The sequence below is a fragment of the Panthera uncia genome (genome assembly GCF_023721935.1).
Source record: "Panthera uncia isolate 11264 chromosome C1 unlocalized genomic scaffold, Puncia_PCG_1.0 HiC_scaffold_4, whole genome shotgun sequence".
NCBI classification, from domain to species: domain Eukaryota; kingdom Metazoa; phylum Chordata; class Mammalia; order Carnivora; family Felidae; genus Panthera; species Panthera uncia.
In genome coordinates, this window is record NW_026057585.1 from 73,590,522 (window position 1) to 73,616,370 (window position 25,849).

General features: G+C 47.4%; 1 protein-coding gene across 5 annotated transcripts in view; it reads right to left on the bottom strand.

Annotated features, from left to right (window-relative positions):
* Nucleotides 1-930: 930 nt before the first annotated feature.
* NFYC (nuclear transcription factor Y subunit gamma) overlaps nt 931-25,849 on the bottom strand; it is a 67,693-nt gene continuing 42,774 nt past the window's right edge. For 4 of the 5 annotated variants that reach the window (XM_049618698.1, XM_049618699.1, XM_049618701.1 and 1 more), the window contains exons 3-10: nt 22,523-22,594; nt 20,683-20,796; nt 17,717-17,812; nt 12,538-12,711; nt 8,875-9,033; nt 5,644-5,751; nt 3,151-3,210; nt 931-2,142 (exon numbers count right to left, since the gene is read on the bottom strand). In XM_049618698.1, coding sequence (XP_049474655.1) covers nt 1,711-2,142; nt 3,151-3,210; nt 5,644-5,751; nt 8,875-9,033; nt 12,538-12,711; nt 17,717-17,812; nt 20,683-20,796; nt 22,523-22,594 — 1,215 coding nt within the window. In that variant the 3' untranslated portion in view covers nt 931-1,710. The remainder of the gene's footprint in view (nt 2,143-3,150; nt 3,211-5,643; nt 5,752-8,874; nt 9,034-12,537; nt 12,712-17,716; nt 17,813-20,682; nt 20,797-22,522; nt 22,595-25,849) is intronic. The other variant, XM_049618702.1, reaches the window with a different exon arrangement.

A 25,849-nucleotide genomic window follows, 5' to 3' on the forward strand; every position in this document is an offset into this window, starting at 1 on the left:
TTCTTGTGGAATACTGTAAGGTACACTTAGGTAAATGATTGAAAATGAAATCGATGATAGATGCCCAAGTACTTACCATGGTTAACAGCGAGGGACACTTGGTGTGAGAGTTACCAGGGTCTCAGGGTCAGACTTGCCATCACCTCCTATCAAAGCCCCTTCCCTGTCCCCATTTCACTCCTTAGGATAGCCCAAAGAGAAGGGAGTTGCCCACGGTTTGATGGCGTATTACCATCAGAGAAGAAATTAATACCTCCTTCCTCCTCGCACTCCATTCCCTGCTCTCCCCACAACAACAGGCCTCACTCAGGTTGTAAGGATGGTACAGTGAGGGTTAGGAGAAGAGGCTCACCGCTGGCCTCTGTGGCCAACAAAAGCCAGTGAAGAAGTGGAATGCTCTATTCTTCCTGCTTCGATTATCGGGAAGCACACCCTGGCTGTGAACCCTCTGATCTGCTGGCTAACAAGAGGCTTGGGCTGCCCTCCGTGGCAGATGCCATGCCTCTGGTAATGGGCACGGCTGTAGCCGGCAGCTCAGAATGGCAGCCTGCGCCAAGGCAGAAGTGGAGGGACTGATCCGGGTCCTGATTTGAAGGACAGAGACAGTTTCTTCCACGAGAGATGCTCTCTTGACGCTCAACCAGCAGGACACCGCTGCATCTGGCCCACATGTGGTAGTCTAGGAGGGAAGGCAGGCGGGCGTCTCCAAGCAGCAAACAGATTCCGATCTAGTTCATTTGCAAAATCAGCGGAAGACCTCCATTTGAATCAGATATGCAGCATTAGCTCCCTTAGCTTTGGACGCCCGCTCTTCACAAGGGTCCCACTCCTTCACAGACACGCAACCTGAGGGCAAACAAACCTAATCTCCAAGCCTTCCCAAGAAAAGTGGTCCATGAATGCCCCAGACACAGAAACCCAGACTCTAAATTATCTAAAATGAGATTTATTGCATTTCATGCAGTTTGAAGTCCATGCAGCAAAGGAGACTAGCACAATTTTTAATGCATTTTAAAGATAAAAAATGGGGGGTGGAGGTGGGCAAATGCACAAAGTTCTAGTCTCCTTGGGTCCCTGGGAGAGAAGGGTTTGGAAATGAAACCATCCACTCTCCATGGCAAATGAGTTCACCTCTTAAACGCAAGGAATGTTTCCACGGCCTCTGGGTGCAAACACACAGAGCTCTGGGACGAGCACAGGGTCACGAGGAAGAGGACCACTAGTGAGAAAGAAGCTACGTGGTCACCTAATTCAATCTGCGGGCAGAACAAGGTGGCAAATCCTAGGGCCGCAGCTGCTCCGAGAGTCAGGAGATAACATACCCCCCTGAGGAGATGTGCTCCTGGAAAGAAGTGGCGGTAAGAATCAAAAAAAAAAAAGGAAAACAAAAGAAGTATTTCTTCAACCACACTCTTCAAGAAAATGCCATAAATATGTTATTTAATATTCATTTCATAGCATTGGACACACAGCTCAACATACTGAAATATTGATTCCTCGGAGAAAAAATGGAGAAAAAGGAAATAAAAAATATTGCATCTTTCTGTTGGAGAATCTCGGCCTCCAGCGTGGGGCGCAGTGCACCAGTGTCCTAGCCTGTAGGAGGCGCGGAGGTCGGCCGGGTCCTCTGGGGAGGGAGGCTGTACCCATCGCCCGGAGCTGTATGGCAAAAATTGTGTTGGGCGTCCGTGGCCTTGCCAGCTCAGGCCCTCAGTCGCCGGTCACCTGGGGGGCCTGCCCGTCGGAGGGCTGGTTGGCTGACTGGATGAACATGGGCTGGGCGAGGTCCTGGCCGGCGGGCATGGTGACTTGCTGGATCTGGTAGAGCTGCTGCGAGGGGTGGAGAGGAGAGAGTGAGGTCACCCCCGGGAGAGGGGCATGCAGCTCCCTATGGGCCTCGAGTTGGCTGGGGGCCCCGGACACCTCGACCACCACCCACTGTAAGGCGTCGGAGGGAGGAGGGGGAGTGGGGCTCTGCGGGGGCTGGGCGCAGCAGACACAGGAGGCTCCGGCCCGGTGTGAGGGGGTGTGTGTGGTGGGCGGGGAAGAGGTGCAGGGAGTTGCATTTCCCGTGGCTTTCACTTCTCTGGGCTCTGCCTCTCCCGTTAGCTCAGAGCCTCGGGCTGGCTGCGCGCTGTTCCTCTGTGACAAACACAAGCAATTCGATCCACTGTACCAGCAGCTTGGAAGTCAGCATTTCCCCAACTCTTGGTAATCCTCACTAGTAGGGACAGTAGGATTACCCCCTCTCCTCCTCCTTTCCTCCGAGTACCTGGCTCAGGCCGAGGCTACAGTGAACCTGCGTTTCCTACATGGGCCCTGCTGAGGAGGTGGCCTGGGTTTAAACGCTTACTAAGCCAAGACCCGTGAGGCGTGGAGAAGCAGCTCAGGTAGCCACTATGGAAAGGCATTCCCCCCTCAAAAAGCCCACAGGCGAAGACCCCCCCCCCCCCCCCCCCCCTCTCTCCGCCGCCCCCCCCCCCCCCCCCGCTCCACAAGAGCCCTGGCATGTGAGCCTAGTGTGTGGTGCAGGCAGGGGCCAGACGTGGGTCCTGATGCCGGCTCCTCTCCCTTCCGGGCAGCAGAGAACACAGGCGTGGGGGTGGGGGGGTGGTCATCCTACCATGTACTCGGGGGTCTCTGGGACCATTAGTGTGAGGAAAAAGACAGAGGGAAAGGGTGACTCCTTCCTCACATGAGTTCAGAATTACTAAATTCCAGGCACCAAGAGAGCTTGAGAAGTCACATGTTCGCTGCATTTCAACTAACCCATGCTATTAAAAAGCGGCATAGCTTAGAAAAAACTAGTCCTAAAGAAGGAAACAGGAGACCCGCATTCTAGTCCTGGTTCTGCAATCAAGAGCTGCATGAGCACAGACAAGACACTTCTCATCTCTAGGACTCAGTTGACTCATCTGTAAAATGGGGATTGGGACTATATAATGTCTGAGATTATTTTCAGCTCCCACAAATCTAAATCTAAAGGATTTGTACTCCAAATTCAAGACTGAACCCACTTTAACAATTTCTGTCCACTCATTAACAGAAAATAGGACAGCTGCCGTAACCATCCAAACCCACAGATCTCACACCCGCTACCCCCCCCCACAGCCTCTCCCCCACGGCCCCTCCCCCAGTTGGGTGTCCTACCTGTCCGTCCGTGAACTGGCTGAACTGCTGCTGTCCTTGCTGCACCTCTGTCTGCGTGATCTGCAGGAATCAAGATGGCAGAGTAAGGTCAGCTGCAGGGTCTGGCCCACTCCTCCGGCAGCCCACAACCAGGAGAGGGTTGTGAAGACTGCGTGAGACAATGCACATCAAGTGCCCGGAACGAGGCCTGGCACAGAGCAGGTGCTTAATGAGTAGCAGGAGAGCAACTACTGATGGCTACTCCGAGCCGAGGGCCACAGAGGGGACCACAGAGGACCCCGGAACGTGTAACATACACAACTTCCATAACCCTCTCTCTTAATGTCCACCTGCTTCCCACCTGCTTCTCATTGCAAGCTCCTAGGTGCTAACATGACAACGCCTAACATTTACGGCTTAGGCAGAAACCCCAGGAGACCTTTAGCCAGTGAATGCAGACTGCAAAACGCGGGGCAAAGGGGTGAGTGGTCTGTTTCATTCTTGGAAGGTGGGCTCCAAACCAAACCCGTATCACCTAGATTATCTGCCTGGAATATGAAACACCCTGGCGGGGAGGTGGCCTTGGTCCTGGAAGCCCTTGTGGCACACCTATGAAGTACTTTTTCCGAGACAGGCCACGTGAAGTCGTCTGGGCCAAGCAGGGGGTGGGGGTGGGGGATGGGGGGGAGGGTGGAGGCGGGTGGAGCAAGGAAAACATGTATCACGTGTACTTACAATCTTACGTGGGGATTTTAAGTACATTTGAAAAGAAACGTGCTGGCTGACGTGCAGAACCGCATCATATAGTGCGAGCTGCGGACGCAGCCTGGTAGACTAGTAAGAAGACGAAAGCAGGCTTACGTGCATATGTGCACCTCTGCAACATCTGACTAGGAACGTCCTCTGTGTACCATCTCCTGGAACCCTCACAGCCAACCTGCAAGGTACAGACTATCCTCTTGAGGGTCCTCACAACAGCCAAAAACACCCTGTCAGGCCTACCCGTAAGGCTGTCAGGAGTAAGGAGGGGACAGGCGTGATAGGGCTTCATGACGGTTTCCTACTGTTGTCCCTTACTGGGGGTCCTTCCCCTCCCACCAGTCTACCAGTCTCTAAGTGGCTATGTTTACAGCCTCCAGTGCAAAGTTAAGTATTCAAGAAATGTCTACAGAATAAATGAATGACCCTGAGACAAATGGCAAATATTCTTCATAGATGAGAAGGTCAACTGTGCCCTGTGGCCAGCAGGACTGCTCTTCACACAAGCTGAGAAAATTTCATTTACCTTTAAATGCCATTTACATGTTATTCACTCAGCAGTCGTTCAACACACACGTACTACTACATGCCGGGCCGTCACAGTCACAACCTGTTGTAATGTAGTTGTTGTAATGGTGCCCTCTTCTTGCTTCTTCCCCCTCCTGTCTGACAACCCGACTCTCCCCACTCACTGGCTTTGGTTTCTGGCCCCCAAACTGACCTCTGAGGAACTAAAACCTCTTCCTTCTCATTTCCTCCCACCCCCTCGCCATGAAAAGTTTTTGGACCCCAGGTTAAAATCTTACAAGACTTTTTGTTTTTTGTGTTTTAAAAAGAGGGGTACCTAAGGGTGTGACCTGACCGGTTTGGAGATGTGACTCCATGCCAGTCAGCCCCAAAGGAATTAGGGAAAAGGCCAAGCCCTTATGTGATCCAAGGCACGGGTTTAGAACAGGCCCTTTAATGATCCCAGAGACTATATGGAACTCAGAAGCCTTGCTTTTGGCTCATTCCTTATATTTTCCCAAATGAGATCTTTGGAGACCTGCTCTACAAACTCAGCTCTGTCACCACTGTCAATAGATACATCACCAGAAATGCAACTGGGCCAGACGGGTCCAGCTCTTAAACGATCGCTGCTTTTTTTGGGTCTGAGGCAAAAGAATCCATTAACAATGCCTCCCCCTGACCAGCATCCCCCATCCAGTGCAAATGATGCCCATACTCCCCAACCCCCAATCCTCAAGCCCAGGGAGGCTGTCCCCTCAGCACCTGTGGCTCACAGTCCTCCGTCTCTTAGGGCACGAGAGGAGACGAAGCGGACAGTCTCTGGCTGGGCGTGCATGGGGAAGTAAAATCCAGGCTAACTTTCCAAAGGGCACAGCGGCTGCCAGAACACAACAGCTATTTAGGTTCAAAGATGGAAACTCAGGCTGACGATGAGGCAGTCTGTCAAAGTGCTTCCTCTGGTCAGACATATACACACATACATCAGGCTTTCTTCACAAGCGTCCTTGAGATTTCCCCTCCTTTGCATTTCTTTGTCCCTCGAGAACAAGATGGTAAGAGACACGCTTTGAATCCAGTCCTCCACTAAACCCGTCTGTCCTTTGGGGTGAAGAGATGTGAAGGGTGTGGAGGTGTCTCTTGCTGAAGGGTGAGGTGGCAAGAGAGCGATTGCTGAGCCCTCCTTTCCAGCCAGAAGCCAGCTTGGGCCGGTCCCCTACCCAAGCCCTGCACCTTTGGGGCACATACCTGTGGAGCGCTGGTGGCAAGTGTCTGGATCTGTCCCTGCACGACTTGGGTGCCTGATACAGGCTGGGCTAAGCGAATGTACTGCAGCTGGCCGGCATTCAGCTGCACCTAGGGTGGGGCAGACAGACAGACGCAGGGGACTGAGTGTGGCCTCACCAGGCAAGCTTCCCCTGCGGTGACCATCCCCTGCCCCCCGAGCTCTCCAAAGAAGCTGACTCTGAAAAGCTCCTCTTCAACAGAGGTCAACAAAGGCAAAACCAGAACATCCCCACCCCACAAGTCACAAAACACAACAGAGGATATGTTCCCTGAATGGACTGTGGAAAAAATTCCCAGAGGATCTGGCCACATATGTGACGAACAGCATGGCTGCACCCTCAACATTCACGGACTCTTAGCTGTTTGCTTAGTTTATCTTAGGATTTTATCCCAAAGACTGTGAGACATGATCGGAATGCTCTGTCCCTAAAGTGTGGGCCTTTCCCCCCTCTACCTCCACACCCCGCCACCCTATTTCCCGGGATGGCTGATCCAATACTCACAAGAGCTCCAGCATCTGCCAGGAGCCCAAGGCAGATGGCCGTCACTCCGTGCCCTAGCCCCAGTCCTGCCCAACCCCATGCTGCACATCTCAGAAGAAAAAGCTGGCCTGCTTCACTATCTCTGTCCCCAAGAGCCAGGACCAATGGGGGTCTGTGGGACTTTTAGGATCTTTGGTGTTCAGCACTAGCTTCTAGCCAAACTCCTCCCAAGGGGAAACTGAATCAATAAACCTTTCAGAGAAAACCCCATCACGGGAAACCAAAGCTACAAAAAGGCCTTTAGAGTCCCTCATGCTTAAGATTAAGTCTCAGATAATACAATAATACCACATGCTGCATTTAATTGTGCGCTAAAAGCCTTAACTCAGGCTCTTAACGCTCCAGTGTACCATGGAAGTCTCTGTGCCTCGAGCGGGAACGGAGAGACCAAGGCGGTTGCACTGAGAGGAGCCATGGCTCAGCAGAAGAGAGTCAGCAGAGCACTGCAGACATCCACACTCGGGATCTGGGCGATGAACGAGGTACCAGAAGGACAGACTGGTCTCTCTCTATCTGGGGGCCCAGACACCACCCTTCCTGGCTGCCCAGCCTGCCTTTGTTGCAAGGGTGAACTTCCTGACGTGAACAGGTAAGTCATGCCTCCTTGTCCCGGAGTGAGGTCTCCCCTTGCCTTCAAGAGCCAGCTCCCTGGCAGGGAACTTTACCTCCATGAGGACAGTGCTGGTAAATGCAACTGCCCGTGTGCACGCAGTGTTACGTCACACTGCTTCTCTGCAACTGCGGTCTCAAAGGGGATGCAACCCACCAAGAAAAGACCAACACTTGGTAGTCAGTGTAGACCTTGGAAGTTCTTGGTAGACCATTCCAGAATTGTCCACTTAGGAAAACGGAGGGATAGAAAATCTAAACCCGTTAAGAACCGGGTTCACAGGAGACAGGGCAAGATATTGCGACCTGCGGTCTTTTCTTTCCGAGAACACGTCAAGAAGAGCTGCTGGGAAGTTGTGATGCCAGGCCCAGACCGCCCCCCTTAAATCCCGTAACGTGGCTTCCAGGCAACAACACTAAGTTGCTTGCGGGGCTGAAGGCAGCTGTGTGGAGGCTCGGGAAGCCTCGTCTGCCGACACTGATGGTGGCTGGTCCCAGGAGTCCCCGAACTCCAGACCAGGAACCAGGATGAAAGACTAAAGCCTTGTCTCAAGAACAGGGAAAGTATACTGACAGCCACAGAGATTTTACACCTCTCAGCTGGGAAGAGCTCTTTGCAGAAACAGATGTGACTGAAAAATTGTGAGCCAGAGAGTTTCCAAGCAGTTCTTAGAAGCAAGAAGCTCCTCTTTTAGGCTTATGTTTAGACGTCTAATGATGCTCTGCCCTCAGTGCTCTACCACAAGGACAGGTCTGGGGCGCCTGGCAGCTTTTTGACGTTAACTACAGGATAAATAAGCCAGCTCCTTGGGCTTTCCAAAAGAGAAGCAAAGTTTCCCTCCTGAAGGTCCCCTCTATTGGGGCGAGCACTCTTGAGTTCAGAAATGCAGACTCCTACAGAAGGTATCTGAAAATAATGAATTTGCAACAAATATGTGCTAAAGCTCTGTACCCCAGAGGGTTAAAAAGACTTGAGTTAAAGTTACTGTAAAGTGGGAACTCTTCTCTGCTTAAGTAAATTTGTTTTGGTGCCTTCACACGTAGAACAGAGGACCATTCGAGAGAGAGGTCTTGGTTAGTGCCTGACACAATGAGGCAAGGCACCTGACACTGATGGGTCTGTATGTTGGGGGGGGGGGGGGGGGGGGGGGGGGGGGGGAGGGAGAAGGAGCAAGCTCTAGCAGAGGGAGAGTGCGCCAAAAGCGCAAGAGAGAGAGGGAGGGAGGGAGAGGAGACAGAAAGGCACAGAGACTCACACACTCCACTTTCCTAAGCTTTCTCTTGGTCTATCTGCTAACTTAGTAAGAACAGTTACAAAAACAGAGCTTTCTGCAAAGAGGAAGTGATTAGCCAAGTCCAAATGACTTTCTGTATCTGCCTCCATGTCATTTACAACAGGCAGACCAAGGGGCAGAAACAGAAGGACTGCTCCGTGTCACTCACTTTCCACGTTTTCGGGTGGCAAAATGACCAGTGTATAGATGGCAAGTGTTAAGATAGGACATTTCTTACAAAAGAGCAAGTACAAGTAAAAAAGCCAACAAATCTAAGAAATGAAATCCCTCAAGGCACACAGGAAGCAGCAGTCCACAGTGAAGGAATGGGTAAGTTAAATGAAAGCCAAAAATACACTTTGCTGCAGGCTCCACTGGGAACTGACTCATGAATATGCAACAAGTGTTATTTATGGCCTTCCCCGTACACCTCCCTCTTATTCTCTGCTAATCAAAAGACAGGACTGCCTCCCAGGGCCGTCAGGTCCTGGCATGGAACAGTGGTTACCAGCATCCTCTGCGTAGGTGGAGTGCGGGGACGTGGAGAGGCGCTGCCCCACGGTGGCAAACCTGAAGTGGATTAGAGGAAAGCAGGCAGTATACAGGGAAGCAAGTTGTGGTCTGGGTGAACAGGGACATAGGTTTAAAAAAACACGTGTACATCTACACATACGGGTATACGAGATCCTCTGTGTGTAAGATCTGGAAGCACTCCCGCCCCCACACGAGCACAGCGCCTTGCGGCTGCAAGGCAGAACGGGCCTTACCGGGATCTGCTGGATCTCTCCTGTGTTTGTGATGATCTGCTGCATCACCTGCATGGTCTGTCCGGTGCTGCTCTGGGCCTGCTGGGCTTGACCCTGTGGCTGAGCCTGGACAATCTGCACCTGCTGACCTTCTCCAACCTGCATGGTCACAGGTGTGGTCTAGAGAGGAGTTATGAGAAAAGAGGATTCAGCTCGAGATTAGAGCCACTGCGCTTACCAAGGGGTTAATAACGACCAATTAACTGGGAGCAAACCCCCTCCACGGACACCCAAACTCACCTTAACACTATTTAGCAATACTCAGCGTACAGGGCACTGCTAAAGTTACTCTCCAAGACAAAAGATGGGAGAAAGCCACGCAGATGTTTAGGCTCATGGTACAGAATATTTGCCCAAGCCCCAAACACCTCTATGCTTCAAATACTGCAATCTTTCAGAGCTCTTGCAACGAAAGAAAGGCACATCCAATACAAAAGAATCAAAAGCAACCGTGACAGTTCATTTGAGAAATGGCCAAAGTCAGGTCTGGAGCAGGTGGATTTGGAGAGCAAACTGAATGGAAAGCGGGGTCAGTACGAATTTACTAGGTTCAGGATCCTGGACTCCATTCCAGGCATGCAAGACACTGGGAGGAAACTAAGGCGCACGCTGGCTGCACTCAAGCAGCAGAGCAGTGCCAGCCCACACCGGCCAGCTGGCTGCTCTGGATCCAGCACGGCTTCCCACGGGAGAGGCAAACGCCACTAAGATGTGGATGTTAACTGAGGCCACCCCTAAGTCACAGAATTTAATAAAGCGAGGATTTTATCTTTCCAGAAACAAGAATCTCAGATGTAAGAAAATTCTGTCTACCACACACGACCTGGCAGGTTCCGTGTCTCTCACACAAACTTAGTGGGTTGCAGTCCTATGAAACTTACTCCTTTGAGAGACGGTAGACGTGAACTGTCAAAAGGGTTGGTCGGTCACTTGTTCAAAATCTTAAAACTTTAGCCCCAGATGTGACCTTTACAGATTACCTAGAGCAGTGGGCACAGCACACGGTTCATGTGGTGGGGGTGGGGTGGTAGTGGCACATGGCAATGGAGGGGTCAGGGGGTGGCGGTCATGGGAGTGGCAGGAGGGTGGAATCTTTTAAACTACACTCACACCCCCAATGCCCCAATTTGGGTATGGTCCCGTCCCACTCTGAATTAAGAATTACCTCAGTAAGACGACTCTGGGAATCTCAGTGAATCTGGGCTTCTACTGATGTTGTTATTCTGATGCTCTCAGACTTTGCCTGCATACGTATACTACGCATCTAGTTACAGGAGAAGGGGATGTGTCCCAGGAACTATAGAGGAGATGCAGGGGACTGCTAAGGAAGGAGAAATTACTATGAACTGGACACAGCGGGTAAAGAGGACAGAGGGATCTCTGTAAAAATACATGCGGTAGGCCAGGACAACAGGAAACACCTCCTGTTCTCTCACACCACGATTTTCAACTCAGCCTATTCTAGTCCAACCTCCAGGAATAGAAGTTTCCAATTTTATGACAGAACGCACAGGATTCACTTTACCAAAATATGCTTTCCTTCCAACTTTAATATGTGTTCTGTCCCGCAAAGGTTATCTGAACTCAACCTGAATCATTACTACAGGCCTAAGCAGGGGTGATACAGCACAAGGCCACCCTGAACCAGCAGAACAGAGAACCACAGCTAGGAGACACAGAGAGAGGCCAACTTCCCCATCCCCACAAGCCTCACCAGCTCCAAGCTGAGAAGTCTGGGGTGGCAAAGAGAATAGATGAAATTCTTGCTGACTAAAAAAAATGTATACTGCCAACTCATCACTGTACTTTACCAACTCAATTTCCCCAAGAGGATTTCCACGGTATTTCTGAGTCATTTCAGGAAAATGAAGGCTTGTGCTAGTTGGCAGCTGTCAAATCACGTATGGCGTGTGCCCTGCTGTCAGGACACAACAACCACGACGAGCTTCTTAGATGTTGAGTCGATGAGAGCCAGCGCTTCGTAGACTCCCTCAAAGTTTGCTCTGTGGAGGGATAAAGCTCTCACCACTGCAGAGGCACAAGCCTTGGCCAAAGAAGATCCCTTAGGCATCATGGTACAGTGAACGCCTTGAAGCAGGGACTAGGCTGTGATCATCTTTGAACCCCTCCTGCCCGGCACAGTGTCTGGCAAAGAGCGAGCACCCTAAAACTTGTTATACGGATAAAAAAGGGAGCAGGGAATAAATCCTAAAATCATAATTAATAGTTAAATCTACCTCCGTCATCGTTTTTTCCTTCTAGGCAAACCCAGATCCTTACCAGCATACACAAGACTATCTAGCATGTGTCCTCTGCCTCTATTTTCAGACTTGCCTAGATGTCCCCATGCTGACTGCACCCTCCCACCACTCCCGGTGCGGGTTCCCACCTCCAAGCCTTTGCTTGTGCTATGCTACTGGGAAAGCCCTCCTTGCCCTCCTTGCCCTCTTTATCTGATTCATTGCCACTGTTCTCCCTCTAAAAGTTGGATTATTCCCTTTCGGGAACCTTCTCTGACATCCACTTCTACCACCTCTCACATTTTTGTTAGGTATCCCTTTTGATGTGATCCCTTAACACCCTTTACACAGCCCTAAGAATATTTCTACACTTCTCAGGTGGTGGTGGTATGACCTTTAAGTAATTGTACCCTACTAGTTTGTGGAAATTCTTTTTTTTTTTTTAATGTTTATTTATTTACTTATTTATTTATTGAGAGAGACAGACAGACAGACAGACAGCACCAGCAGGAGTGAGCGCATGAGCAGGGGAGGGGCAGAGAAAGAGAAGGAGAGAGAGAATCCCAAGCAGGCTCCACACTGTCAGCACAGAGGCCGGTGTGGGGTTCGATCCTACTAACTGTGAGAGATCATGACCTGAGCTGAAATCAACAGTCAGGACGCTTAACCAACTGAGCCACCCAGGCACTCCGACTGTGAAAATTCTTAAAAATAGGGACTGTTTTATTCATGCTTATATTCCAGGCACATAGGATAGGACTCAATCTTTGGTGAATAAATTAATGCTTGTCAGGGAATCTGGAGTCAGAGCTCAGAGAACAGAGTTTTCCACAGCCTCCCGTGATCCCCAACAAGCATGGATGTTACTGCTTTCACAACAATACCACTGGGGGGAGGGAATATTCTGGTTGCTACTGTAAAAAGATCACTTGACACAACTATGGTGTGACAGAGAAATGACAGGGAGAAGAGGAGGGGAAGTACGCAAACTGGAAATGATGCCTGATCTCTTCCTTAGAGGTACAACAAATCCTAGTTCCGGTGCAGACACAGGCATGGGGTCCACTTGTAATACCTCCCATGGGGATGTTACTACTCTTCGTGGGGGCATGATATAGACTTTTTTCCTTCCAAAATGTTTTAGGTCATAGGGATCCTGGAGAGCATCTTCTCACTGCAATCTCATGTGACCCGTGAGGAAACCAGGACCCAGAGAGGTCAGGGTGACATGTCACTCTGGTGGCTGAATCTGGGGAGAAGCCCAAGTTTCTAGACTTCAAACTTGGTGTCGTAAAACGACCGGCCTGCTCCTCTGCCCCGGCCGTGCTCTCCCCAACCTAAGCGGTGCCGTGTTGCCGGTGGGCGCCCTCTGCAGCTCACAGACCTGGCCCTGCTGAGGCTGCGCGATGATGATCTGCCCAGGCTGGATGGTGGTCGTGGAGCTGGTGGTCTGCTGGCCCTGCTGCTGCCCCTGGACTTGCACGGCAGCGGGCTGCTGAGCCAGTGTGAAGTAGTACTGGACAGGCTCGGCGGGAGTCACGGACTGGCGCACCTCCTCCTGTGGGGTAGAAGGAGCAGCAGGTAAGAGGAAAAGAACTGACTCAGCAGCCGCCACAGTGAATTTCCATTCTTCCCCCAAACGGACTCTGTGCAGTTGCCTGCTGAATGCTGAGCTCTCCACATTTGAAGCCAAGGGAAAGTGGAATTCGAAGAGACCAGTTGTGCTAAATCAAACTAAAAATAACAGATTCCATAGGCTTCACAAAACATACAGCCAATTTTCTGAAGTACAGAGTAATCACCCATTGCGTGATGAGTTGCAAATGGGCAAATAATTACCGTAACTAAAAACCACGCACCAGCAGTGTCTGTCAGTAAACGCTGTCAAGGCCTGTGATCTGCAAACGGTGCTAATTGCGAGCACTGGGAAGATGCTACCCAAACATCAGGCTCTCATCTCAGGCCAGCCCCCAATCTCCCCAGTAGGCAGCACTCTCCTTATTTGGTTCCTGCCAGCTCTGGAGGGACAGAGCAGGGAAAAGGGAAACAGGGCTTTCCCTGGGCTGGAACTTCAGAATTGAGTGTCAGGATTGAGAGCACTGGTAGGTAAGTGCCTAGCTTTTCACAGCACATCAAGAGCTCCGTGGTCACTGAAGGCACATCTGTCCAGCGTCAGGTCTGGTTCTGGTTGTACTTAGCCACAGAAGCGCAACCCAGGGGGCCTGAGGGACAGCTCTCCGCTGGGGGGCGGCCTTGGCTGACTAGGGAGGTCGCATTCTGTCCAATGTGCGGGATGAAGAGACTGTTCCTTCTTCAGCTGACGTTTTCCATGGCAGAAGGAGTAAACAACCCTCTCCCAGCCACCTTGAGCTCACAGCTGAGAGTGTAGGATGTTTACACACACTACAACATGGTTAGAGCCTGAGGGTCCGGGGTTGACCGGCCCCCGACCACTGACACAGAGATCGGCGTCTGCTCCGGAGGGCCCTGCGACACACGGTGCCCCTGCCTGGGACAACAAAAACAACAGAAACATACAACCACTTGGGTTGACTGAGCAGAAAATTTGCTTCATTTACCCAATTCCTTGTTCTGGGCTAAGTATGCCAGGCTCAAGAAGAGAGGAAAAGACACTTCTTCAAGGTATAGAGGCACTGTGGGCTGCCTCAAAGTTCCCCAAAATGACAATGACACAGCCGGTATTGACCCCATACCCTCACTATGTTAGGTGCCCCAATCTATGTTGTGCAGTCCTTTCCTCACTACACTTTGTTTTGCTTGCTTGTCAAGTGCCCTCCCTACTTGAGTGGAAGCCCTATGAGGGCTTAACTCTTGCTCTCCACTGTTCCAGCCATTCATTCCCTTGTAGGTACTTAGTAAGAGGTTGCTGAATGATGGATGGATTTATAGAGCCAGGCAGACAGCTGCAGGTAGGAAAGTGCTTTTTTTTTTTTTTTTTTTTTTTTTTTTTTTTTTTTAAGTAAGCTCTATACCCAGAATGGGGCTTAAACTCACGACCCCAATATCAAGAGTCACATGCTTTATTGACTGAGCCAGCCAGGCACCCGGGAAAGTGCTTTTTAGCTTAAGTTAGTGTATGACAGTCTCTTGAACCCAACAGCTATTACCATCAGAAAAGAGTAGCTACACTCTCTTTTGTTACCTCTAGGATTTTGTGGTCATGGTGTGGGGAGCTCATGTCCCCTACAGAACAGGCCTTGCCTGGTGACTGGGGGCCCAGGATACTAGGACTGTTGACATCCAGGCTTTGAGGAACTGGGGTCTTGGCATGACAAGATTCCCTAACGACCACCCACCCAGCCTCAGCAGACACTTCTAACATTCTGGATTTCTAAGCTAGTTCTCAAACAAGAACGAATTTTCTAGGTTAATGCAGTCTGTGCTTTAGACCCAAACAATCTGAACCCTGACCATAACCATGCTGAGGAAGAAGAAAAAGGAGGTCCCCTTTATTTTCACTGAGGTCTCAGTTTCCAGAACAATGTAACTGTGACATCATCACCATCTCCATTTCAACTCAACTTTCACCATTATAAATAAAGGCCAGCCTGTCAATTAGCTCTTGGCTGTGGCAGGGATAAATACAGATACCCTCCCTTAACCAAGAAACAAAGGCCAACAACTCTTTTCAAAGCTCCTGAAATAGGTTCAACATATTTATTTTCCACTGAGAATGCCCTTCTCATTTTATAAAAAAAACATCCATCACTGTAGTCTAGACCTAACTTACAAAAGCTCTTGGGTAATGAGAGGGTGTAGAGAACCAAGAACCCCCCACCCCCCACCGCCACAACCAACTTGAAGGAAGTCAGGGAGGAGGGAGAAACTGGCACCTCCCAGCCCCAACCTGTGATTGCTCTGTCTCCAGTTATCTCTGACTGCAACTGGTCTACAAGTGAATATAGTCTTTTTGCCAGACAAAAAGCAAACCCTTTAAGCATCCCTTTCAAAAGCCAAAATACTCCTTGCCAAAAACTGTGACAGCAGGTAAAAAGCTTCCCCTAAACTGACCATCACTCCCCCTTAAGTTGTTTATGAACTAGGCAGTGTCTAGGTCACTCTGAGAGTACCAAGTAGAGGCGCCTAGGTTTGTGTTGTGAGGACCAGGCGAGATTGTTCTCGAATCACTGGAATGGAAGGAGGCACATCTAAGGTTCTTCTGCATTATGAAGACTCATCCGGCCAATGGAGGGCAAGCTAGCAAGGGAATGATTATGCTTGGTTTAAAGAAATGGGTGAAGAGAAAATGACATTTCAATGGGCAGGAACTTTCAACTCATAGCTTTAGTGGAGCAGAAGTCAGCCTCAACTATTCTCTGCTTCTAAATAGCCTTTACTGGCTTCCCCAAAGAACAAGAGAAATTTCCAAGCATTTCTTGAGAAGTCAAGGACCTTAGATCTACAATTCAGTATTTCTGGCTAGTTTCTCTCCCCAGCAGTGGGAAATCACCCCCTGCGCTAGGACAATCTCTGAATGACTGGATCAATCCAGAATGGGGCACTTGCCCAGCTTTCGCAGTGGCCTCCCTGACCAGAGGGCTTACGCCTGGAATCTTTTCAGAAGTGGTGACTGACAAATGTCAGAGAATGAGCAGCATCCCAGGGGCATCACTACAGAGTTGTGCAGCCAGCCCCAAACTGAAAAAAGTACATTTGCTTCAGTAGCCAGAAATGAACTGCTGCCTCCTTCAGAAAGGGTGAGTTTTGGAGAGTAGGCGCTTTTAAAGGACTTAAGGAGGTGCCAGCCAATTTGGAGCTTGGGAAAACTTTGAGTCTACAGAGGATTAAAAGTGCTATCTTAGAATTTCAGGCCAGCTTTCAGCAATCTCAACCTTTCAAAGGCCAGGCAGCAGCTGTCCCCAACAGGACGCCAATCAATGGCTTGAACACCTACAAAGACCTGAATCCAGGCAGCAAGGAGCTGTTTCAGCTAGACATACTTTAAAAGGAGATGGATCACAGCATTGTGAGCCGGGCTAGGATGGAACAAGGAACTGTCTGACACCCTGAGTCAGTCAGGCACCGAGGGCTTGAGGAAGGGACAGGACATGACCCTTCCCTGCAGCCAGCTGGTTCAGCAGACGGCCCATAGAGAACAAGCAGGAGTTAGCACAAGGCCTGACTTTGTCACAGAGCTCAACACCTTGTTTTTAAAGGGGGCTTCTGGAACAAATTCCAACAAGGAGAGCAGGGGTATGGTAGCATTTGTTTTGGGGGAAGAGAAGTAGTCGGAGTTCTTGCTGTAGTGACTTCTCAGAGAGGAGGGAAACACCCCAAGAGGAGGAACTGAGCCTGTGGGCACAAACCTGCAATTGTCTCAAAGGCGATGCGCAGCGGGGGGACGACCGTGGCAGCCTGCCGCTGTAAACATCCGACTGAAAGCTCCTCTGAACACCTTACAGCTTCCAGTCAAGGATGTTTACAGTAGCAAAGACTGCCCAGAAAGAACGGAGCCGCAGTGAGGCACCTGCTCTAGTAAGGAGGGGACAGAGGATTTGCTGATCCAAAGGCCCCCAGGCAGGGTCAGGATTACAGGTGTCCTTTAAGATGCCCACTTCTATACTTCCTGACTGATTATTAGTATGAGACAGCATAGGACAATGGTTGTCACTGAATGACTCTGTTCTAAGGATAATATATTATGAAATAATTCATTCAAAACACTTAAAATTTTATTAACCAAATAAAGCGAGGAGAACAAGGCACGGCTTTGTTCCTGTCAGACCCTGCCACTATTCCCCAAGTGTCTCTACCACACCGACTGAGTCATGCAATCCGTGTGCCTCAGACAATGAGCTCTACAGGAAAGGGGTCTATTACAACTGCAGTTAAGAGCTTTTATGCACCCAAGGTGCTGAAAAGACAATCAGTGTGGCCTTTGGAGAGGGGCAGGCAGAAGAGAGGGAAAGACAGATATTCACATTCTTTCTCATGACTGCTCAGAAAACGGTTTAAGTGGTGGTTCTCAAACTTGGGTGCACGTTAGGCACATCTGAAAAGCTCGACAAAGCCTGGGCCTCCCCGTCAGATTCTGACTCAGCTGGTGTGGGGTGGGGCCCGGACACTAGTATTTTTTTAAACCCTAACAGGTGATCTAATGGATAGCCAGAGCACTATATAGAGAACCGCAAACCAGAGTAAGAGAAAACCAAAGTCCATTCAAATACCACTGGGCACACAGAGAAGCTGTTTCTTTGTATCTGGAAAATCTAAAATCTGTGCCTTGCTGGGAATGTTCTCCCATCCCAGATTAAGAATTCTGAGAAATTCCCTAGGATACCTTGAAATGAGCTTCACTTTCCTGTTTGTAACTTGTCTTTAACTTTCATTTTGTCTACTTTCACTGAAATACCACCTCAGAGGCACTGAGTTAAAAGTATCCATAAATGAGTAACAGAGGGAGATGTTAAGGATGGATCTGGTCTAGAGAAAGAAAAGCAAAAGGAACAGCAAATGACTTGAGAGAGGAAAGGGAGCATATCTGACACCAGCACGCAAGGTGCTCTTTGGTCAGAAGCAGCAGCAATGCCTTCCCGGCTCACCTGACGCTTTGGAGGTTTCAGTTCATCTCTTGGAACAATATCGATGAGAAAGTCAAACTGATCAAATTTTGTAATTGCCATGGCGATATCATTCCTCTGTAACAAAGAAAAGCAGGGTGAAAAATTAGCCTGGGGAGAAACTAGTTCACCTGGCTTTACACCCTCCACGTTACAAGTAAGATAAGATGATGACTTCTAAGCCAAACTCAACAACCACAGCCAAGGCTATAGCTAAAGCAAGCACAGCCAAACTCATAAACTTCACATCAGACTTCACGGAAGATCTACATGTAGCTCATGCTCTACAAGCTAGGGATTTGAGCCTCCAACTACAACTATCACCTCTGCTGGATCCTACACCAGGCCTGCCCCACAATTGTTAAATTATCATCCTCCAGCTAAATTTGTACAAACCTAGCAATCTCAACTGGCAGGTTTCAAGGTTAGGCTACTATTCAATCTTATAATCTTTCTGAATCTCTATTGAAATCCTAATAGCTTTTTACAATTATTTTCTAGTCACTGGATCTATATGTTAGTTCCCACAAGGCTATGATTTTTATTTTGGAATTCAAAGTCACAATGTTAAATCCGTGGTTTATATCTTGTTTAATGTGATATGAATAAGGGGAAGTCTAAAGTTACTAGAATTGACTAATGATACCAAAACCAAGGCCTGTTCCAATGGAATTCTAAGAGTGATACTCCCTTTCTTTAAATAATTTTTAAAATTTTGTAATTAAAAACTAACACATGATCCTTAAGATCTGTATATTTCATTGCATGAAAATTTTAAAGCAAAAAAAAAAAAACAGGAAAAAGTAGTGAACTCTAGTGAGTGATATACATATTGAAGTCTTGAGGGGAAAGTAAACTTTGAAATGCACTTAAAAACAGATGACTTGATGGACAGAGGGACAGACAGATACGGGGATAAAGCAAGTAAACTTAACGGTAGGATCTAAGAGGTAAGTATACTGTAAACTTTGCTTATGTTTGAATGTTTTCGTAATAAAATGTTGGGGGGTAAATGAACATGGTAACAGAAATCCCTAGCAATCTCTCTATATATCACATCTTAAGAGAGGTGACTCACCAGACAAAACAAAAGGGGATGGAAATTTTGTTTTTTCCTTCCCTTGTCTCTGTGATGGCCCCAAGCCACTGAAATGCAAAACTCCAATCCACCCTTCTTGCCAACCACCAGCTTGACAATAACCCTCCAACGGAAGCGGGGCGCATCTTAAGGCCGCCAGGTCTCATTTAAGATCGGTACGATACAGTATCACATTCCTGATGATGTCACCTACTCAAAGCTATCTAAACAGCTCATCTATGGATGGAATTGGGGGAACAGTGGGGGTGGGGAACAAAAGAACACCTCCAAACATACACCAAAGTGTGCTACAGTATTTTGGAAACACAAATATACTTAGAGTTGGTCTTTTTTTTATTTTGCCTTTGTTAAAGCCAGTAGTATTTTACTGAATACTCATATTCAGTAAAATACAGAAGTCTTGAGGACACAGCTTGATGAATTTTAATAAATATATGTACCCACACAGCTATCAACCAGATAAGATTATAAAAAGTGTCCTTCTATCCCTTTCCAATCAACTGCCCTCCCCCCTGAATCTGAGGCAAGCACTACTCTGGTTTCTATCACCACAGATGGTGAGAGTATATGGAATCGTGTGTTATATAATTTTTTCCCCTCTGGTTTCTTTTGCTTAACATAATAATTTTTTCAGATTTCACCCACAGTGTACGGAACAACAGTTTTTTGTTATTGTTGTTGACTAGTAATCCACTTTATGACTATAACCTTTTGTTTCTATATCCCCATCTTGATGGATATTTGAGTTGTCTCCAGTTTTTGGCCATCATAAGTAAGCTTGTTATGAACATTCTTACACAATAACATCCACACTTCAGTGTGTATACGCAGGAGTAGAACGGCTGTGTCACACAGTGGGGATATGTTTAAGTTTATTGGAAAGTGCCAGTTTCCCGAAGCAACTGGACCACTTCACATCCTGACCAGCAGTAAGTACTATATGAGTTTCACTCACTCCACTCCCTCACCAACACTTGGTATTGCCAGTCCTTTTTGTTTTAGCCATTCTAGTGGATGTAAACCAGTGTCTTGTTCTAATTTCTAGTTCCCAGGTGCCAATGATGCCGCACACCTTTTCATATGTTTATTGGTCATTTGGGTATCTTTTTTGAAACACTGTCCAAGTATCTTGCTCATTTTTTAATCTGGACTCATCTTGAAGACAGCTTTAACTGGATCTCTCTAGAGTCATAGGCTTCCTTCACAGCAGCATAAAGTAAGTTCTCAATGTCTAGCTGCATTAGAATGTAGGCTTCCCAAGGGTGTGGGGGTTCTTTCTGTTTTGTGTGAACACTGCTTGGCATACTGTGGGTGTTCAATAAATACTTGCAGAATAAATAAGCACACATCTTCAATTTGGAGGTAAAGGGACGTTCACACACAATGTGAATGTTGATTTTTAAAATAAAAGGAAAATGAAAAAGAAAAGGAAAGGGTTCCCAGGAAGGCAGACAAGGAACAAAAAGGCAAATGAGGTAAGTGAGATGGATTCTCCCTGGGACTGCCCTCTCCTGGAGTCTCACAAGGCTTCCAACCAGAAGTTGTTTACATCTGGAAATAGATCAAACACTTGAGCCTCTGTCTATAGTCAAAGCTCACCAAGTGAAGAGTTCAGTCACTGAGCTGTGAAAAACGTGAGAATTGGCAATTAAGATTCTTGGTGGGGAAATACAATCATGGCTATAGAGTATGCCTGCCTCACAACAGTGGGAGGAATATGCCAATTACACACATCAGCTTGACAGAAACCTAAGGAAGAACAATCTTTGGTCCAAAACGATGCAAGAAAAGCAGACAAAGGCAAGGGCAGTTGCCTGCCCCCTTTCCCCATGTACGTCTACAACATTACCTGTAGAGTCCGGCGCTTGTTATCCTCCGTGTGGATCCAGGCTCGAAGAGTCAACTCTGTGATAAAAATCTGGGCTGCCTTGGCAAAGAGCACAGGGGCTTCTGCACTGATCATCTGCAACAGATGTAGGCCCTCCCTGTCAATCACCAGCATGTTATTCAAACCAGCCCACTTGTCCCTTGCCTCACGTCCTGCCATCGACGATGGGGTAAAGGCTGGAAAATGAGAAGGTGGCAGTCCCAAGAGATTCCAAGGTAAAGTAAATCCTTAAGAATCGGGCAAAGCAGAAAGCAAGTAGAAGAAAGGAAGAGGGAAAAAGAATACTTTTCTAGCAACTACCACATACGTTCTTATTCTCGTAACAGACTTTCAAAGAAACCTAAAGAAACTAGGGTTTAGGAGAGGTAAAGTGACTTGCCCACGGCCAAAGAGCCAGTTAAGTGGCAGCGTTAAGGTCCTAATCCAAGGACAGACAATGTGGGGAAAGATAATGAGTTTGAGAGCCAATGGATTTAGATAAAATTTCAGGCTTCCCATCCTTCTGGGTTTTACTTTTCACATACTGAAAAAGAAGACAACCTTTCAGTGTTGTTGTGGGAATCAAATGAGGTCATGTATATAAAAGCACCCAGCACAGGACCTGGCACTTAGTAAGTGCTCAAGTAATGTAAGCTGCTTTGCCATGTCTGATTTCAAAGTTCAAGCTCTTGGTCAAACAAGGCTCTGAACCCTTGGTGAGCTGGTCTGTGCAGGACAGAGCCATGGAAAGAGCTCTGGAGTTAAGGAAGGAGAAGTGAGAGCTAATAAAAGGGAAAATTGCTGTGAACTGTTAGCTTTCTATACAAACACAAGGGACTATTAGTTTTCAGTGATAAGAAGAGTGAAGGGGCACCTGGGTAGCTCAGTTAAGTGTCCAACTCTTGGTTTCAGCTCAGGTCATGATCTCACCGTTTGTGGGATCGAGCCCCACATGGGGCTCTGCACTGACAGCACAGAGCCTGCTTGAGATTCTGGGTCTCCCTCTTTCTCTGCACCCCCGCCCCCAACTCACGTGTTATGTGTGCCCTCTCTCTCAAAATGAATGAACTTAAAAAAAAGAAAAAGCTGTAAGTGTTGCTCTCTTCCTGAGAGTTGAAATAGGAGGTGGGCGCCTAGGTATACAGAAATAGCCACCTGCAAGGAAACCTCACAGGTTGTCATTCATGTAAAACAGCTCACAGATTGAAAAATTAGAACAAGAGCAGTATCTTTATCAAGCATTTCTTAGAGCTTATATTGACAAACTAGAGATTGCAATAAAATGCTAACTGAGAAGATGGCACTGTCCTGCTGATATAATTTGTGTTTACCCTACACAGTGAAAAGGATGGGTGATTCAAAAAGCAAACAGCAGGGGTGCCTGAGTGGCTCAGTCGGTTAAACGGCCGACCTCAGCTCAGGTCATGATCCTGGGGTTCACAATTTGGGAGCCCTGCATTGCGCTGTGTGCTGACAGCTCAGAGCCTGGAGCCTACTTAAGATTCTGTGTCTCCTTCTCTCTCTGCCCCTCCCCTGCTTGCTCTCTCTCAACCTCTCTCAAAAAAATAAACATTAAAAAAAAAAGGCAAACAGCATATTATCAACATCTGGAAAACAAGATATCCTTAATTTCCAGAGAAGCACGATATAATAATTAAAACTGTTCAATTTCAGCTCACTTAACAATTTTAGACAGGAACGAAATAAAAAAAGAAACAATAACGAAATTTTCATTTTTAAGCTTTGAGCACTACAAAAATGAGCGACAACCTACCCACCATTATAACTTCAATATGAATAATAAAAACGAATGTGAATTCACCTTCACGTCTTCATCCAGTTTCATGATCTTCTTAATACGAGCCAGTGGGAGTTCTTGCACTCGGAAATCTTTCTGAAATGAGTAACAAGAGGCACATAAATGGTGGGGACAATCAACAGGGCATGACAGGCATCTTGAAACACTGTGACTGGTTTAGTCCCTCCTTTCAAAAAACATGGCAGGAGAGGAGCTACAAATTAAATGAAGAGAATACAAGTTTCAGAGCAAAATTCTTCTTAACCCATGCAGAGCTTCAGACAATTAAAGGTTTCAGGATAAACTTACAATGCCATCTAACAGTGCCCTCATGAAGAGTAGCCCCAAACAATATCAGATTCTGTGCCAGCACAATATTGAGGTGCATCTTGAGTGCCCACCGCCGCCCCCCTAAGCACACCAACCAGTCTGCGATATGTAGATTAAAATGAGACTTTTGCCTCAAGGGCATTCCTTTGAGTTGCTAGTTTTTTCTTCTATTCTGGGACTACAAGGGCAAGGTGCCAGTAGCACCTGACCACTGTGACCCACAGTTGTCTTCAGCCAGCACTGGCTGATATGGGCTACTTCTGACCTTTGCACTAATCTGACACCAGAAATCGGGGAGGAGGGCCTTTCCCATCACAGCAGCAAAGGCCTGGTCTCCGAAGTTTGCTTGGGGGTGGGGTTGGGGGTTGGGGGTTGGGGGTTGGGGGTTGGGGTGGGAGTGGAAGAGTATGGAGAAAAATGGGTAAATTTTTCAGCTGCCTTTTAGGAACTGCCCTGGGGCTGGGAGGAAACCACGTGACTTTACTAGGGACAGAATTTAGGAAAGGGCTTTCTTACCAGCACTACTCAATTATTTGCGATTTAAGCCCTTTTGATACTATTGGTACTTAAACACATGCCCAGTGATGGATGCAATTGTAGAAATAAAATCAATTCTGGGTTTCAGAGCCGCAGTGAAGAGAAAGGTGCAAAGGGAGAGATTGGCTAAAATCAGCGAAACCCCTACTGGGCCCAGGTGTCAAGTGACTGATTCTATAAGTGGTCTGAAATGTGACTCACCAAACCCAACGTGCTCACCTGGGAATTTGCATCATCACATTATGGAAGGAGCAGCTATTATTTCAGATTTGACATAATGAACATGCATAAGTGAACTTTCTATTCTAAGACCAAAAGAAACTCTCAACTATATGTCAAAGAAGGCAGTGGGGCATTTTAGAAAAACATCACCAGCCTTCCCAGAATCCATTTTTATGACTACAGAAGGAAGAGTTAGTTTTATTAGGATAAAATGCACACCGAGACACTGGATTTCTCCTCACAAACCCAACGGGCTGCTTGGGACCACTCACCAACTCCACAAACCTCCAACACCAATTTTTGTACCTTTTCTCTTTCCAACTTAGGTAAAACAGTTTCCATGAGGCTTCTACTAAAACTACCTCTGGAGTGGCAGAGCTTTACAAGTTCAAATGACTGGAATTTCACCAGAAAAGGACAGGAGGATACATTCCTTCTATTCTTATTTTTCTCCTCTTTCATTCACTCATTCATGCAACTCGACCAATAGTGAATGTATGATACCTGCTACTATGTAAAAGATGCAAGTCTATTCTTACCTTTGAACAGATTTATAGTTTAATTGTTAGAGACCGTCACATAAAAAATATAACCCCCTATGCTATACTAGGATGGGGGTGTAAAATCGCAGTGACAAGAAAGGAAATAGGCAGCTGGTGGGGCAAGGGGAGGGGTTGGAATGAACAAGAGGAGCTGGCAAATGTTCCACAGAAGGGCTGACATCTGAACTGTGTCTAAAGGATGTTACAAAATTTGCTTGTTGGAAAAGTATGAGAATGTTATTCAGTCAGAAGCAAAAGTATGGTGACACAAAAAACATGGCCTATTTAAGTTTTAGATGTATGATCTGAGTACAGAGGGGAGCAGCAGGAAAGGGAATGCTGGATTGGGGACAGACCCTAAAGGGATTTTAAAAAACGTTTAACCACAGAAATCAATCACTGGTCTTCCTTCTTATGTGGCATATCACACAAAATGATGATGCTAAACAGAAATGCTAAAGAGAATGCTGAGGATAATTCCTTTGGAAGGCCTCCCACGGTGATACATACAGCACAAGATTATGACCACAAGATTTAACTCTCTTGCAAGTGTGCTCTCATTGGGCTTGGTTATTTAATGTATTTCCACACGACTGTTCTAAAATTTCTTAACCAAAGCCCAAAGCTGAGAAGACCTCCTTCCCCAACTTGAAAGAGAAGAGTATTACTTCTAGAATTTCCATGAGACTATTCTTCAATCAATAATTCTTCAATCTATTACTTCTAGAATTTCTATGAGACCATTCTTCAAACAAAAACGGGTCCCATCTTGTAGAGATATAAAATGTGGCAGAAATTTACAAAACAACTCTGCTCTAAGTCTCCCTTCCAAAAAGCCTTTTCTTTTGGGAAACTTTATCGTGATCCCCAGACCTTGAGATCTCAAGGCGCAGTGTGTGAAAAGTGGATCTTCATATGTGCGTGTGTGGTTCATTATTGCTGACAAGACCCCAGTCTTCTATAATCTCATCCTACCTTTTCAGTCACGTGTAAGGGTTTACGACAAGCTTACTGGAGAGGGGAGCCCTTTCACCAGCAACAGGCTATGGTCCACTAAATTGCCTTTCAATTCCCTGCTCCCCTTATCAATGGCAGCCATGCAACTGATGTGAATAGCATTTAACTTCTCCTGATGCTGATCCAAGTGGACGAACAATTGACACATACTGACTTTTCTTTTGTACCCTTGGGAGTGATATCAGCAAGGGGGAAGAACAGATTCACTCTCAGAAAATTCTCATGATCCTGACCACAACCAAAGAACTACATTAAAAACACTGCCATCTGGGGGCGCCTGGGTGGCGCAGTCGGTTAAGCGTCCGACTTCAGCCAGGTCACGATCTCACGGTCCGTGAGTTTGAGCCCCGCGTCAGGCTCTGGGCTGATGGCTCGGAGCCTGGAGCCTGTTTCCGATTCTGTGTCTCCCTCTCTCTCTGCCCCTCCCCCATTCATGCTCTGTCTCTCTCTGTCCCAAAAATAAATTAAAAAAAAAAAAAAAAAAAAAAAAGTTGAAAAAAAAAAAAAACAAAAAACACTGCCATCTGAAACCGCCGAGTTTCAAGAAGTCTGAATTCACTCACTGAGAATCTGGAGCCAAAGAAAAGTCAACGGGTCTCAGGCTGCACTAAAGAACATCCGAAGTTTCAAATAATGATGAGAAATCTTTTCCAGTCCTACCCAGTCAGGCATTCCAGCAAAGTCCATGTTCTAATCCTCTCCA